Source organism: Oryctolagus cuniculus, chromosome 1 (assembly GCF_964237555.1).
Source record: "Oryctolagus cuniculus chromosome 1, mOryCun1.1, whole genome shotgun sequence".
Classification (NCBI taxonomy): domain Eukaryota; kingdom Metazoa; phylum Chordata; class Mammalia; order Lagomorpha; family Leporidae; genus Oryctolagus; species Oryctolagus cuniculus.
This window is the reverse complement of record NC_091432.1, coordinates 213,833,072-213,849,677: the sequence shown is the minus strand read 5'-3', so window position 1 is coordinate 213,849,677 and position 16,606 is coordinate 213,833,072. Positions and strand designations below refer to the sequence as shown.

The 16,606-nt window shown below is 50.5% G+C and overlaps 1 protein-coding gene across 17 annotated transcripts in view; it reads right to left on the bottom strand.

Annotated features, from left to right (window-relative positions):
* Positions 1 to 16,606, bottom strand: part of PALM2AKAP2 (PALM2 and AKAP2 fusion) — a 595,149-nt gene that overhangs the window by 16,295 nt on the left and 562,248 nt on the right. For all 17 annotated transcript variants that reach the window (XM_051852170.2, XM_051852118.2, XM_070047110.1 and 14 more), the window contains 1 exon segment: positions 12,465 to 14,850. In XM_051852170.2, coding sequence (XP_051708130.1) covers positions 12,465 to 14,850 — 2,386 coding nt within the window.

The following is a 16,606-nucleotide window of genomic DNA, read 5'->3' as shown; positions in this document are numbered from 1 at the left end:
CCAGTAAGTCCATGACGATATACACAGCACAGCCATGCAGTGAGTGCTTCTGGATGGGGCAGAATGCCCCACGGAGAATCTAAGGAAAGAGTTTTAACGCCTTCACCCAAGCCCTGAAATAAAACCTTTTAAGTACACAGAATCGCAGACTCAATGGCTTCATAGCAATGTATATATATGGACATTCTTCTATGAGCTACGTGTTGCTCTGCCTTATGGCAACCTTGTGATGTAATTAGGCTGATGTCCTGGAACCCTCTGTGGGTAAATCGAGGAACAGGATGCATGCTGAGAGAGAGACAGAACCAGGCTGAAAGGTTACTGTAGAGAGTGGTCAACCATCAAGCATGAAAGACACGTCTGGCTTATTTCCTTTTATTCTCACAAACCCAATCTCATTCTTAGAGCCAGTTTTATTGGTCACAGCCACTAGAGGGCACAAAAGCAACAGGAAACAGAAGCTGGCTGAGCCGCCCTGGAGCGGCGGCTTCCAGAGAGAAGGTGGCTCTGGCTCATCAGTGCCTTGTCAGAGACCAGGGAGGGGCTGTCCCAGGTCTGCAGAGAAGGGAGCCGCTGGTGTCTCTTAGACTTCCCGCCAGTGTCTTCTGGTTAGTGTCAAGGGAAGCCAGCACGGCCAGGGCTCTAATCCCAGCCGTGCTCTTCCAAGTATGGTTCACACCATGCACTAGAACCGTGTGCCACCTTAGGGAAGCAATTAGAGAGGCAGTAGTGATCCCTGGGCAAGCAGGATTAGGAGGCACTTTATTTTTATTCTTTATTCCCCTACCCCCAGCCTAAGCATAAATGAAAATATAAAACCAGAAAAAATGTTTTCAATTTTCCCATACTGAGAAAAGTAGGTAAGGCCGATTGCTTTGACCTGCACGGACTAGACAGCTCCCCAGGGAGCCGCTGAGGCCACACTTCCCTAGGGTCTCCAAAAAGAAACTGCTTGTCTCTGCAACAGGGGTTCTCACAGGGCCTGGGCGGGGCTGACGAAGGAGCAGGGAGGGCAGCCGGATTTTCAGTCCAGATTAGCCAGCTGCTGTCTCCCAGCGAGAGTGGAAGAGAAAACCGGGGAACGTGGATTGGTGTTTCCTGTTTACTTAACGTCAGATCGTTCAAGCACCTTTCTGGTCCAGAGAAGAGAGCCAGGCCTTGGCTGCACTTCCGGAGTCTGCAAGCAGGACGGATTCCCCTTGGGTATCGGTGGCAGCTACACTGGCAGGGGGCGGAGGGCAGAATCCGCAGCTCCTCCTACCCAAGGGAACCCCGGCGTGGGTCTTGCGCGTACTCAGAACACAGCTGCTGTCACCCTCAACAGCACAAACCCCCCTTCCTGGAGATCAGCTCCTAACGTCTAAAGAGCCAAGGAGGCGCACTCTAAACGTTTAGAAGATTGCTTTGGTTGAACCTGATGGCTGGGAGATGACTCCACACCAGTGGAGTCTGAGGTCTCAGCTCAAAGACCCTTTGTTCCCGCGTGTCTCAAACGAAAAGAAAAGCCCTCACCCACGCTCATTTAAACACCCAACCGAACCGAACAAAAACACCCACCGGGTGACATGCCTTGGCCCAGGCTTCCTCAATGACCTCTTTCTTCACACAGCACTGGGCTGGCGTTGCAAGCCTCTCAAAGGTCTCCCGAGTCCCCAGGAATGAGCTCAGACTTGTGGCTCCAATTTCCTGTGCTCTCCTTAAAAGGGAACATCCTGCTCAGGCCCAGAGCGCATGGGCTTGTGTGGGTCCAGCTGTGACCCACAGCGCGAGCGCTGGGCCTTGTTCTTTCATGTCCTCCTTTGAAGGCCCCAGGGGTGGGAGAATGTGATGATATGAACCTCCAGATCCTAAGCCTGGCCCAGAAATGAGAAATGCCTGGGCCTGGTGACCTATGTCCGAGAAACCGTCAAATACTGTTGCTTCAAGGCTAAGTCTGGGTGATGGATGAGTTGCTGATATTGGGCCTGTCCCTACACCCACAACTGGAAGGATGAAAAGTCTAGAAGGAGAGAGCTCTGCTTCTCCAGGGACACCTGGTTCCAAACAACAGCACCAGGGGCCAGCACAGTGGCGCAATGGGCTAAGCCTCTCCTGCGGCCCCAGCACCCCGTATGGGCTCCAGTTTGTGTCCCAGCTGCTCCACTTGCAATCCAGCTCTCCGCTGATGGCCTCGGAAAGCAGTAGAATTTGGCCCAAGTGCTTGGGCCCCTGCACCTGTATAGGAGATCCAGAAGAAGCCCCTGGCTCCTGGCTTTGGATTGGTACAGCTCCATCTGTTGCAGCCATCTGGGGAGTGAACCAGCAGATGGAAGACCTTTCTCTCTGTCTCTCCCTCTCTCTGTCTGTAACTCTGCCTCTCAAATATATAAATAAAATATCTTTTTTTTAAAAAACAGCAAGGAAGAAAATCATGATGATAACAATTCTACCACCAAGAAGTTTTTGTTAATCACATTTCCCTACCAACATGGTGGGCTTGGCTGGGTGAAGGGGGAGGGGGAGAGAGGGGAGAGGAAATGTTTTCATGGTAACGCTTATAATTTTATTTTCACTCACTACACTTAATGATGAACTATGCCACTCTTTGGTTTTAAAATCATAGCTAGGGGCCAGCGCCACGGCCCACCTGGTTAATCCTCCACTTGCGGCAACGGCATCCCATGTGGGCACTGGGTTCTAGTCCCGATTGCTCCTCTTCCAGTCCAGCTCTCTGCTGTGGCCCAGGAGGGCAGTGGAGGATGGCCCAAGTGCTTGGGCCCTGTACCCGCATGGGAGACCAGGAGGAAGCACCTGGCTCCTGGCTTCGGATTGGCGCCGCGCACTGGCCGTAGCAGCCATTTGGAGGGTGAGCCAATGGAAGGAAGACCTTTCTCTCTGTCTCTCTCTCTCTGTCTAGCTCTATCTGTCAAATAAATAAATAAATAAAATCACAGCTAAATACTGAGCATTCATTCCTAAATCAGACTTTCTGGGAGAAATTTTAATTCTAAGGAAGTAATCTGGAAACATTCCCAAGTCGGAACAGAAAGCAATTTTACCATGCGTGACCTGTTACTCATTTCAGGCTCACAGCCACCGCAAAAGAGCAACTTGGAAGCTTTTCTGCGAAGGTTCTCCAGACCTTTTCTTATAACCTAATGTTGACAGCAACAACACGAACTCTCACTGGGAGTCTTTCACAGGCCAGGCAGCGCGTTGCCTTGTCTGTGACGCAGGCGCGACGTTCTTCCCCGTTTTGGACACTACGTTCTCCATGAAGAAACTCGAGTTTATAGAGGGGAAGTAAGCTGCTTACAGCCTTGCAGCTGACATGCAAGTTTACTTTCAAAGTCACGAGAAATAAAAATGTCATTAGGTGAACTACAGATGTATTCTCTGGTGTTCCAGCAGCTCTGTCCGGCACACTCTCCCATGTCCCTATCTGACCTTGCGTCTCCCGCCCCCTGAGTGGAAGCAGTTGTCGCTTATCCACAAAGATCAAATAGATCTGAGATGCCAAGTCTGCCGACCGGTAACCGTGGCTGGTAGGAGGCACAGTCATATCCTGTCCTGAACTCCAGCAGCCACAGAGGACATCCTGCTCCCAGCCTGGCCCTGGCTGGCTCCCACTTCTTACCACAGAACGTGCAAGGATTAGACCCTTTGATCTGCACCCTCCGTCAGCTGCAGATCACGCGTCTTTCTTGGTACGTGGCTGAGTGTGATTCCTTAGGGGGCATTGCCCTAACTTGGCCAGGTAGGCGCAGGCAATGAGGGCACCATGCAAGGACCCGGTAAGGCACGAGCACCACCAGGAGCCAACCTGGATGCCCTGGGTCTATTAGAAGGAGCGGCAGAGCCTGCCTACAGCAGGAACCGGTGAGGAACCTTCTCCTATTCCCAAGTTCAACTGTACAAAAGCCGTGACCTTAGGCTTGCCAGAACAGAAAGCCTGGGAGTCTATATTTTCCAAGGAGTGAGGCTGTCGGCAGTTGCCCTTCTCAAACATTTAAGGGTTATATCCAAAAGAATTCTGAATTCTGTAATTTGAGAAGTCTTGATTTCATCATTTGCCTTCACCTCACGTCAAACCTAAGACTTTTCTTACTAAGTCCTGTTCAGATAGTGTGTGTGTGGTTTTTTTTCTTTTTCAAATGAACAAATTTTCTGGGTTCAGATACATAAAATACAGGGACGTTCTGGTCTAAGGAACAAAGTTAGATCTTAAAGAGGAAAGGGGAACAGCAGAAAGCAGGCACGGTGCTCAGAGATACGGTAAATGAGTTTGGCTGACCTACATGTTCACGTTCACGTTCAGTTCATGATGTAAATACTGAGCCATGGTCACCCTCATGAGGCAACTGATTCCGTGTGCTGAGAACCCAGTTCTCCCAAAGATCTCAGGCAATGAGCCTGTTGCTGGAGTGGGCGGCTGATTTTCCTTTGGGAAAATGGACTTGAGGAAGGACATAGTGAACAGCCAGGCTGGATGGTTGCCAGGGACTATGACAGTTCCTCCAGCACCTGCTCAGCTCTTTGGAAAACATCAGCAGTTTTGCCCACCGTACTCCAGGGCACTAGAACTTCATTCTGAAGGCACCAAGGCACCATCCTGGGCCACTGGGGTAGTACTGTTTTGTGGCTTCTGAGAGTCAAACTCATACATCCAGGCCACCGCAAGCAATGGTTCCTTAGCTACAGTGGCTCCAAAAACAAGGGTCAGGAAGGAACCAAGAAAATGCAGAGGTCAGGTCTGAGACCAGGAGGGGACAGGGGGAGACGGAGCTCAATCATCATGGGTTGGAGAAGGCAGTGTTTCGTGCATCTCATGGAGCAGGAGAGGGTGGGGGAACGGGGTGGATCTGGGAGACAAATGAGCCTAGGTTTTTTTTTGTTTTTTGTTTTTTAATTTATTTGACAGAGTTAGACAGTGAGAGAAAGAGACAGAGAGAACGGTCTTCCTTTCATTGGCTCACCCTCCAAATGGCTGCTATGGCCAGAGCTGTGCTGATCCAAAGCCAGGAGCCAGGTGCTTCCTCCTGGTCTCCCATGTGGGTGCAGGGCCCAAGGACTTAGGCCATCCTCCACTGCCCTCCCGGGCCACAGCAGAGAGCCGGACTGGAAGAGGAGCAACCGGGACTAGAAGGCGGAGGATTAACCAAGTGAGCCACGGCGCTGGCCCCATGAGCCTAGGTTTGAATCCAGGTTCTACCACTTTCTGGTTGAATGGCCTTGGGCAATTTGCTTAATCTTTCTGGGCTGCCGTTTATTCCAGAAAGGGAATAATTTGACAGGTCCGTAATCCTTTATGAATAATTCCAACATCCGAAAAGCTCTGAAAATCAATTTTTTTTGTAACTTATTTGGCAGCAAAACCTGGCATGACTCTTCCCAGGCTTGTCTTAATCCTACAGAATGTTAATACATTCTTCCAAAGTTGTACAACAGAAATATAGTCAGATGGCAGGGTGAAGCCCCAGAACCCATGTTAAATAATACTTCTTCTAAATAATACCATCTATCAACTTTATGGATTGTCTAAAATCAGAAATAGTCTGAACCCAGAAATATATCAAGGGTCCGATAACTTGCATTACATCTGAGAGGGCTGTTGGGAGGATTACACAAGAAAACAAGAAATGAGGAATCGCAGGTGAAATAACTAGCATTGTCCATACCACTGAGGTCTAGCAAGTCAGAGCTGCCAGGAATAGACTCGTGTCACCAGAGAACTGTCAGGAAATACGGCAGCGGACAATAACCAGCAGTAGGCTACTGCACGGGCCGAGCTCCCCACAGCCAGCTGGGCCCCGGCACGCTCTCTTACAGGAAAGGGAGGCGCTGCACGGTGCTGACCGAGAGCCCTCTCCCGCCCAGCCTGCAACGGGATCTTTCCATCAGCTGCTGACACAGGGCCGAGCGCCGCAAGTGAAACCCGGCCTCAGCTGACTGCCTCAGCCTGATATAAGCCACAGCCTCCGCTTCTCACAAAGTATTTTGCTCTGTGTAGGACTTTCTTTGTGATATTTAAAGATGATGAAGGGGTTAAAAAAAAAAGAACCTAATCAAAATCTTTAGATTGCAATGATCATCTCATCCAAGCTAACAACAGAAGTTGACACCCCCACACAAATTCCTTTAAAAAAAAAATGTGTTTTTCTTGAGAGGCAGAGAGATAAGAGAGGGGTTCCCATCTGTTGGTTGCAGGTAATGGTACGGGTCTCCCATGAGGGTGACAGGGACCCAACCGACTTAGATCATCACTACTCCCCCCCCCTCCCCCCCCCCCCGTTAGCAGGAGACTGGAATCAGGAGTGGAGCCCAGATTTGAACCCAGGTACTCCAGCATGCAATATGGGTGTCTTCACTGGCCTCTTAACTGCTTTGCCAAATGCTCAGACAGAAATTCCATTTTCATCAGATGCTTAACCTGCACATTACCACACTGTTCTAACTTTTAGAAGATGTGGATCGACATTCCAAGTTTATGGGGTCCCATATTCACATCTTCTTCTTCTTCTTTTTTTTTTTTTGTACTGCTCAAGCCCTACTATTCAGTCCCCTGAGTGAATTCTCTGACTCGGTAGGTCAGTTCAACATCTGGCATGAAAAACAGAAACTATTTCAAAAATCAAAACGACTCATCCCCTGAGTTTCTCTGGCATGTTTAGAACTTGGAAGTGAAACCAGGATATTTAAAAATAGACAAAGGCACTGAAGTGAGAATTGTGCTGCCCTTCCCCCAACACAAAAAGACACTTGAAATGGTCCTAAAATGTAAGAATCCACCCCCCCACCCCACCCCCACTAGCACAAACTCCTCTCCTCAAGGGTATTTTGCAGTCCTTCAAGTCAGACTGTGCACCTGCCAAAGCGCGACTTTGATTCTCTACTTCTATGTCCCATGAGTAGAAGGCACCCATGTACATGCTTTTGAGGCCACGGCCTCCCACTCCACGCGCAGGCATTGGTCAAGACGGCGGCATGCCTTCAGAAGTACTTGAACAGAGGAAGAAATCAATCCGAGTCCGCACAATGGACTTAGTAAAGCAGGAAGACTTCCGGTCCATCAGTCATGGATGGAGGCAGGACGGCCGGGAGAGGTGCGGAGGTAATCACCCCTTCAGAAGCCTTCATTGGCTTCCCACTGCCCACAGGATGAAGTTGGACGTCTACAACCCTTCACATGATTGATAGAGCTCTTGGCTGCCTGAATCCCAACCAACTTTTGCTTTCTTTCGTTGTAAATCTCTTCCTTTAGCTGCCCGGGCACCTCTCCGGGTGCCCTTCCTTCAGGCAGGAACAATCTCCCCCACCTCCTTGGCCCAACCTCTGCTCCTTCAGTTCTCAGCTTGGATGGTAGCTTCCCCAGAAAGGAAGACGACCCTCAGCTTCAAAAGAGGGGCTCTCCCTTGCTCTGTGCTCCAGGTATTCTCCATACTGCTGTCATGAAATTGCCAAGTTCACATGATATTGTTTCTCATACTAAACCATGAACTCCCTGACAGCTGGCACTACGCACCTTGCTCTCCTTTATATGAACAAACATCACTCAGATTCTATTTAAGAGGAACTTTTCCCTTTAAAAGTCAAGAACCAACAAGATACAATTCCCAGATAGCGGGACCTTGAAAATGATTACATCCTTTTCAAAACAGAACCTCTGGGGCTAGCGCTGTGGCACAGTGCGTTAATGCCCTTTCCTGAAGCTCCAGCATCCCATATGGGCGCCAGTTCGAAACCCGGCTGCTCCACTTCCAATCCAGCTCCTTGCTGTGGCCTGGGAAAGCAGTAGAAGATGGCCCAAGTGTGTGGGCCCCTGCACCTGTGTGGGAGACCTGGAAGAAGCTCCTAGCTTTGGATCAGCGCAGCTCCGGCCGTTGCGGCCAACTGGGGAGAGAACCATTGGATGGGAGACCTCTCTCTCTCTCCCTGCCTCTCTTCTCTCTGTGTAACTCTACTTTCAAATAAATAAGTCTTAAAAAAAATACAGAACCCCTATCACTCTCCCTCTTTTAAAGGCAAAGAAACTCAGAGCAAAACCAAATATCTTGGATGGGGTTTATGTCTAATTCACTTTTCAGTGGAAGGAATTAGTAGATATCTCCTTTCTTATCATATCCTAGTTCTCAAGGGATTTTCTTTGCCTGAAGTTTTTAGGATTCCAGCATGTCGACATGATTTCTACCAGAGAAGTAAAAAATTATATTTTTCATCACCTAATCCCAAATCATCAGTCTGAGTCACATGGCTGAGTCACTTCTTTTGGCATAAGATGTGAGGCAGTGCAGCAAGAACTTAGCAACATCTTCATTCACAAAACCAAAGTCAGAGCCAGCAGCTCTGACCTTGACCATGAATCATCCAGTTAGCCTGTTCAGAGTAACGTGTCCACCTGCTTCCTGATCATGAACTTGGAGGTTGGCTGGTCAACCAGCACTCTTTAGGAACCTTTAGGTTCCCAGGTATAGACAGGAGAAAAAAAAAAAAGGCAAAATTGCTTTGCATTCAGTTTATTTCAATCCATGTTGTAATTCTGGGAACCCCTAGGGCATTCTTTAAAGGTTCTAGAGATAAATAAAAAGCCATGAGGTGTACTCATGTCATCACCGTGTCTGTTCTACATGAACCAAACTGGAACAGAGTGTAGACTTACACGGTTGAATTACAACCTTCCCAAAGGGACAGACACCAATCCCATGGGCAGAGCTTTGGGAGAGGAGACAGGTGCTCACACAGAGGGAAGTTCTGGGGAAATGTCAAAGGCAGACATTAGGACTAAGACTTGTTTCAAGGCAATGTTAGTACTGGCGGGGACATCTGACAGACCAGAGCAGGTAGAGGACCCAGAGGAGAGTATCAAAATGTATTTGTATTAAATAAATGTCCATGTTCTAGAAATAAACTTGGGGGCAAAATGATGAGGGATGCAAGTAAGAAGTGTAGTGGGCAAATATAAACAAAACAAAACTAAACTTCTTCAATGATCTGAATATTTGCACCCTCCCAAAATTCCTATGTTGAAGCTTAACCACCAACATTAGGAGGTAGGAGTCTTTGTAGATTGGATGGCGAGGGCTGAGTCTTCCTGAGTAGGATTAGTGCCTTTATAAAAGACCACACAGAAGGGCCGGTGCTGTGGCATAGAGGGTAAAGCCACTGCCTGCAATGCCGGCATCTCATATGGGCACCAGTTCAAGTCTTGGCTGCTTCACTTCTGATCCAGCTCTCTACTACGGCCTGGGCCCTTGGGTTCCTGCACCCATATTGGAGACCCGGAGGAAGCTCCTGGCTCCTGGCTTCAGATTGTACTTTACGGCAGGTTCTACAATGAGATAGTCCTAAGGGTTGGCGAGGTAAGAGGAGCTGGTGCCAACCAGCAGGAGGCGGGGGATCATGGAACCTGCTTGCAGATGAGCGGAAGGAGCTGAGATGCCTGGAGAACTTGTCTCCAGCAGTGAGGCTACAGGCTCGTGTTGGCATCCTTAGTCATAAAGTAGGCTCCCCAGCTTGGAATGACATCAAGGGGTATGAAGACTTTTTTCCAGGTCAGGAAGGTCTCCTTTTATCTCTGTGCCAAGCCAGCCCACCACAAGGAATTTAAAGTGAAACTGGGGGCTGGCGCTGTGGCATAGTGGGTAAAGTAGCCAGCCGCCTGCTGTGCTAGCATCTCATGTGGGCGTCGGTTCAAGTCCCAGCTGTTCCACATCTGGTCCAGCTCTCTGCTATGGCCTAGGAAAGCAGTGGAAGATGGCTCAACTCTTTGGGCCCCTGCTCTCATGTGGGAGACCCAGAGGAGGCTCCTGGCTCCTGACTTCAGATCAGTACAGCTCTGGCCATTGCAGCCAACTGGGGGAGTGAACCAGCAGATGGAACACCTCTCTGCCTCTCCTCTCTCTGTGTAACTCTGACTTTCAAATAAATTAACAAATCTTAAAAAAAAAATAAATAAAGTGAACCTGACAACTAAGCATCTTCAGGAAAAGCCAGCTAGTTACTGTCAAGTATGGACAAACACTCCCCTGAAAGTTATCTTTGCCATAAGTACTCAGCTGGCTCAAGGCTGACCTGACGAAGTTGAAATCCTATCAAGAAAGTCCCTGTTCTCTTCTTTCTCCCCCCTTTCCCTTTGTTCCTGAACAATTCACTCCAAGAAGCACGAGGCGGGGCTGAACAAGATGGAACCTGTCGTGGAGGTGGGAGGAACCACAGTGGTCCAGTGGAGGATGCTAGAGCCAGAGCAAATTGGACAAGGGACAGCGGTGACCCAGCACTGGGCACTGGGACCCAAGAAGGGTAAGGAAAGTGTTGGTGTGAGTGATTGGAGCTCAAGTTTGGTGGGAAAAACAGGAGAATGGTTACAAAACAGAAGGGTGGGATTTGACCTAAATAGAGTAAGGGTAACAAGAACCAGACATCCTTGTTGTCAAAAAGGAGGTTGTAAATATGCAAAGGAAGAAAATGTAAATGAACCTTGTACTGGGTTAGAATGAAAAGGTATCAGGGTTTGAGAGAGAGAGAGATCACCTCTGAATGGGCCCATTGGGAGCGGCCTGGGAACGCTGGCAATCCAATAGCAAGGAGAATACCTACAAGCCAGATCTTGGTTTCTAAAACCCATTCTCCACTGATAGGAACTAATGCCCTTTGGAGAAATGGCTGATTTCAGGGTTGGGAAAACAGAAGAAGAAGCTGGAACACCTTGTGATACCAGAAAGTGAGGAAGTGCACCAAGAATAATGAGAGCATCTCAACAGAACATTGAAGTTAGCTTGAAAGGAATTCCAGCTGTATCTGAACGAATCAAGGATAAAAATAATAGAAGAAATGGATCATTACCCACTGAATACAATGGGAATCCAGTGGACTGTACTGACATAAATAAATAATAGATTTAAAGTTTGATGAAGAGGAATGAAGATCACCTAGTACCAATGCACCTCACCACAAAAGGGAAAAGTAGCTTGCCTGGCAGACACACCCTCAATCAAGAGTTTGGCCCCATCATGGGAAAAACTGACACCATGTACTACCTGTTGGGGTACAGTGAGGATACAGCATCAATTCTGCAAGTGCGCCCCTCTTAAGCCACATGACCTGAACGTAATCCCACAAAAGCATCCAGCAGACACGCACTGAAGGGCATCCCACAAAACTGGGGGTGATGGGGCACCCTGTTGGCCGTTTACTCTCAAATGGCTCAGAACGGATAGATATTTGCACTGTACATGGGTATTCTTCTTTAGGTCTGAGGTTATTTCAAAACATCACAGTTAGTAAGCAAACGTCAGTGGAGACTCAATGGAAACCAAGAGTCGGGATGAGATCTGGAAGGACAGAGGTGAACACCAGCAATACGCTGTAGGGGGATACTTTTAAAACATCTCCGGTGCAAGGTCGGTTCCCTGCCCCTTTCCACCGGAACACTGTGCAGCAGCACTTTTGTAAAACAGAAAAATCCCACACTTGGATTATAGGACAAGACCACATTGCTACAAGAGTTTCCACATGTTTCCTCTCAAAGTCTGCACTCAGCTTGGCAGAGACCCACAAGCTGGCAAACAACTCACCAACCAGCATGAATGAACTCTTGAGTTCCGTCTCTCGGTGCTAAGATGTGTGGCTCCCCCATTGCTGTCCCATCCCCACTGTTACCCATCACGGTACCAACGACTACCACTCTAATCACCCTCAACCACCTGCACAAAGGGCAATCCCTTTGTTGAATAATGGGAGGGGGATTACTGGGATCCCAAACACAGTAACACACTGATTAACCAAGGGGTAGGTTCTGAGAAACACATCGTTGGGCAATGTCACCATTGTGCAAACATCACAGCGTGGACAAATACAAACTAAGACAGCTCTGACATCCCTCGGCGATGTCTTACAGGACCATGGGAGAGGTGGCTGGCTGTGGACCTCGGTGCGCGTGCCTGTAATTACTTTGAGGTGACTCAAAGGAAGCCAAAGCCAGGCACACAGATGGACAAAAAACACCCTTGGCAACACCAACTCCTGGTTATACCTGCAGGGAAGGAAGGGAGGAGCCCAGGATTCTGAAGGGGTGAGTGGAGCACGTGCCTGGAATCAGACGGGTTTGACTGAATGCCAGATACTGAAAGTCAAGCAACTGGCTCAAACCCTGCCCGTGCATGGGCTGGCTCTGACTGGCTCCATGCCACGCACGACCCCTTCCTCAGCCAAGAGGCAGCCCCTTCAAACCACACAGAACAATTCCGTGTCACAGACTGAAGACCACCGCCAAGAAGCTACATCTGCCGCCCAGCAACACGTGCCCTCCGTGCTCCCGGCTCTCCCAGAGGGTGCTCTGTTGTTTCGGGAGCATGCCCACAGGGGCTGAAATCCTCATGCCAGTGTCACCGACACACACACACACACACACACACATACACACACACGGAAACCCAGCAACACCAGGTGCCCACACATCTGTCGCCGCCGGGCTGGTGCCCTGCGCTCACCTGGGGCGGTTTTGTAGCCAGCTGTTCTGGAGGGCAGCGACGGGGCGTTCTTGGCCCTGGGGCTCTGTGTGCTCTGCAGGACCTGTCTCTGGCGCTTCAGCTCCTCTTCCCTTTCCTGGGCCGCTCGGATCTCTTCTTCGATCATGGACAAAGTCCGCTGCTTCCGGGACCTCAGCTTGAAGGGCCCGACCATCACGTCGGACTCTTGAGTGGCCAGCAGGGAGGCCGTACTCCTCAGCTCGGCCGCCTCCGAGTACTTGCTGAAGTAGCTGCCTTCGGGCCTGCTCTCCTCCATGTCGACCGGCCCGCTGGACTGCACGGTGGGCAGCGGCTGGGGGGCCCCCCGTTCCCTGAGCGCCCTGTCTTCTGTGGGCAGGATCTTTGGTAATACATCCCTTTTCTCTTGAACGGGAGAGGACACCTGAGGTGGCGCAAACATGGCCTGGGGCTTCTCTGGACCGGAAGCCTCCTCGGCATCGGCCTCCTCCAGGGAGACCTCTGGTCCCCCCGAGGTGGCTCCGTCTTCGCCGGCTTTGCCCGCAGCCTTGCTCGCCTGCTCGGCGATGGCGTGCTGAATGGCGCTCTGCACCAGGAGGCCAGCCTGGTACTCCAAGGGGTCCTCCACCGACGGGGAGTCTCCGAGCGTGGAAGAAGGGGAGTAGAAACCGTGATCGCTGAATGACTTGGAGACTCCTTCGCCTCGGCCCTCGGCTGGGTGGTCAGTCTGGGGGGTCTGGGGCAGGGAGAAGTCAGCCAGGGAGTTCTCCTGGAGGGCGTTGGCTGTCTCGTTGGAGGCTCCACTGTCACTGATATTGTCCATGCTGAAGTCATTGGACAGCGTCTCCAGGACCGTGGTGTCCTGGGACCGCACCGACAGCTCCTCCAAACCAGAGTCCAGCTCCTCTTGGGTCAAAGAAACATTGACCGAGCGGGAAAACTGATCCAAAATGCCATGGTCGTCATCCTTGACCACGGTGAGGACGGCCCGGGCGCTGGTGAACTCTCCGTCCTCTGCCCACAGTTTGGACAAAGGCCCACGCTTAGAGGGCTCGCTGTAGGGCCCTTCTTTCCCTGCAGGCGCTGTGCTGGCCTGTCCTCCTCCCGCCAGCTGGCTCTCTGGGACTCCGGGGGTTCTCTGCCCCTTGGCGGCCGATGCACCACTGTCCTCTGGAGGTGCCCGGACAGCAGCTGGTCTCACAGTGGTCGGCGGCTTGTCTGAGTTGATGGATCCCAGGGGCCTGTAGAAAGGCTTGATAGAGAACAGCCTGGGGTTGCTCTGGCCCTTGGCCACGGCCGGCCGGGAATTCTCCATCAGTTGGAATTGCTTGCGAGCGGCAGAGAAATCTATCTGCTCAGTGACGATGTCCTCCTTCATGCTTTCAGCGAGGCCGGCGTGGTCCTGAGAGGGGGCGGGGGCGGGGCAGAGCGGTGATGGGGCTTGCACCTGCTGCTGCAGCAGCAGCTGCTCCTGCTGCGCCCGTCTTTCCTTGCGCTCCTTGTACTTTTTGTGCGACTCCAGGTGCTCCTCGTCCAGCTGCTCCTCCAGGGTCTTCTCCTGGGGCGGGTTCCACCATTTGGCGGCAATGCCGGGGTTCTTCTTCACCGCCTGACTCCGGATGAGCTCCCGCCGCTCCTTCTCCAGCTCCAGCATCTCCTCGGAGGGCCGGACCTTCCTGACGCAGTACTGCTCCTTCTCGCGCTCGTCATCCTCGAAGAGCTTGGAGGGCTTCTTGTCCTCGTGGAAGGCGCGCAGCTCGAACTTGGCCTCCTTCTTCAGCGTGGTGAGCGTCAGCTCCCCGTCCCGGGAAGAGTGTCGCGAGCTGGTCGAGGAGCTGGGGCTCACGGGGGCCTGCGGGCTGTCCCCCAGCACGTCTCTGGGCTGCTCGGGGTGGTGGCCGTTCGTCCTCTGTCCCTCTGCCATCGTGTCTACAGTGGGAGGTGGTGCCTGCCTGCCAGCTGCTCTCTCCGTGGGTTCCGGCTGGCTGGCCGCGTGGGCTGGGGGGCTCAGGTTGCCCTGCAGGGTCCCCGTGCCCGGCTCTGGGGAGGATGTCCCGTTGTACGTCCCATCCACCGCTGACTCACAGCAGTTGGCCTCCAGCACCTCGTCTAGATAGCGGATCTCTCTGGCCACGTCGTTATCCAGGGATTCGTGATGATCTGAGACGAGGCCATTGTGGGGGGGTGAGTAGAAAGGGGATGGGTGATCTACAGAGTGGGGGGTAGAAGTTACGCCAGGAACGCCTTTACATTCTGCCACGGACACCTCAATTTCCATGGTGTTGGGATCCAGGGGGAGGGGGCTGGCAGCGGGTGCCAGGAGCTTGGCACTACCGTCGTCTCTCTCGCTTTTTAGCCGGATGTCATCCTCGGACAGTTGGGGAGGCTTCTGCAGTAGAGAGAAAACAGAAGTCGGGTTTAAATGCTGCACCTGCCACAGATGCGAATGCTGAGAAACTCACCCGTAACTCACAGGAAGGAAAATCCCAACTGTGACAAGTCCTGATGGACACTGCCCTCCTCATAATCGTGAAAGTGTTCCTCGTGTTGTGGCGATGGCTGCCTGGCCCTCTTAAAGTCTCAGATTCCTGGGTGGTTGGTTGGTTGGTTGGTTGAACTAGGAATCTAGAGGACTTGGAATAAATGCTAACCCCATTTTTGAACTTAAGGGGTTGAGTGTTTGGTCCAGTGGTTAAAGCCACTGGTTCAGCCATCTCCGTTCCATATCAAGAGTGCCTGGATCAAGTCCTGGCACCAGCTTTTTGCTGATCTGCACCCTGGAGTTGTTTTGTCCCTGCCACCCATGTGGGAGACCCAGATTCAGTTTCTGGCTCTCCGCATCAGATTGGCTGAGTCCCGGATGTTGTGGTTATTCAAGGGAGTGAACCAGCAGATGGGAGCTCTCGGTCCTTTATCTCCCTCAAATTAGAAAAAAAAAAAATAAAAACAAAAGCAAAAGCAAAACCAAGTCAATTAGGATGCAAATCGTAAGAAGAAACTGCTGAAATATCTTCTAGAGAGGAAGAGATTATAGAGCTATTATATAATCTTCCAAAATATTTCATAGCAAACGACTGCAGCTATGTAACAGGTCTATTTATGTGCTCTCAAGTGTAAAAAGAAAGTCCTTTAGCATGAACCAATCCTCTTAAAAACACGATTCTTTGCCAAATGTAGTTCAATTATTCAGAGACAAGAAACTTTTTCCAAAATAAAATACTAGAAAACAGTAGATCTCTTCAGTGGCTCTCCCCAGGCCCCAGTGCCCCACTGCCAGGGCTGCCGCTGACCGTGTGCAGGATAAATACCATCCACAAAGCCGCTGACTGCACAGCTCTGTTCTCCAGAACCGCATCACGACAGGCGACAGTTACGGCGTGCGCACTGCTTTGCAAGGCTGGGGGCCAGGGATACCCCCCCACAACTGCTTTGCCCAGCTTCTAAAATGCTTCATATATGATATCTGCAATTTGTGGTTAACCCAGAAAGCTGCGTCTGAATGTTTTTAAATGCGTCAGTTTCCATCCATCATTTCCATCCGTCCATGTAGTTTTGTTATTTATCATTAGCAGAATGAATATTCAAATCCTAGGGTTTCTCCTCCCCCCGCCCCCATTATCAAAGGACTCTGGTTCATCTCAGATAATTCCAGCCATAAATTATGAGCTTACTTTGGGTTTCCTTCAAGGACTGCACTCACACTTCAGTCTGCTTTGTTTCCTGGTCCCAAGTTTATAGTGTGACTGGTAATGACTGACATAGCACAATGCAAAATTGCAATGTGCTATAATTTCATTTATTTTAGTTTTGAACAACCTTAAGGGCTTAGAACGAAATATTAAATATTAAATATGCCACCTTAGAATGCTTCTCAGGGAATTAACTTCAAAATTCTTCTGAGATACGTGGGTAACTGACGTTACCAAGAAAGACAGGAACACACCTTCTGTGTATTGTTTTCAGGATGGTGGAAATCTCATGGTTATCCATGATTGGATGGGGGGGCAGAACTTCTGTCAATCTTCATTTTCCACATTTCCCCTTCAGATTCAAATGAATCAACAAATATATATCATTTTTCTTCTAGTGGCAGGCAACAATCATGAGTATCCCTGCTTCATAAACACCTGTTCTCTTTCAAGTCT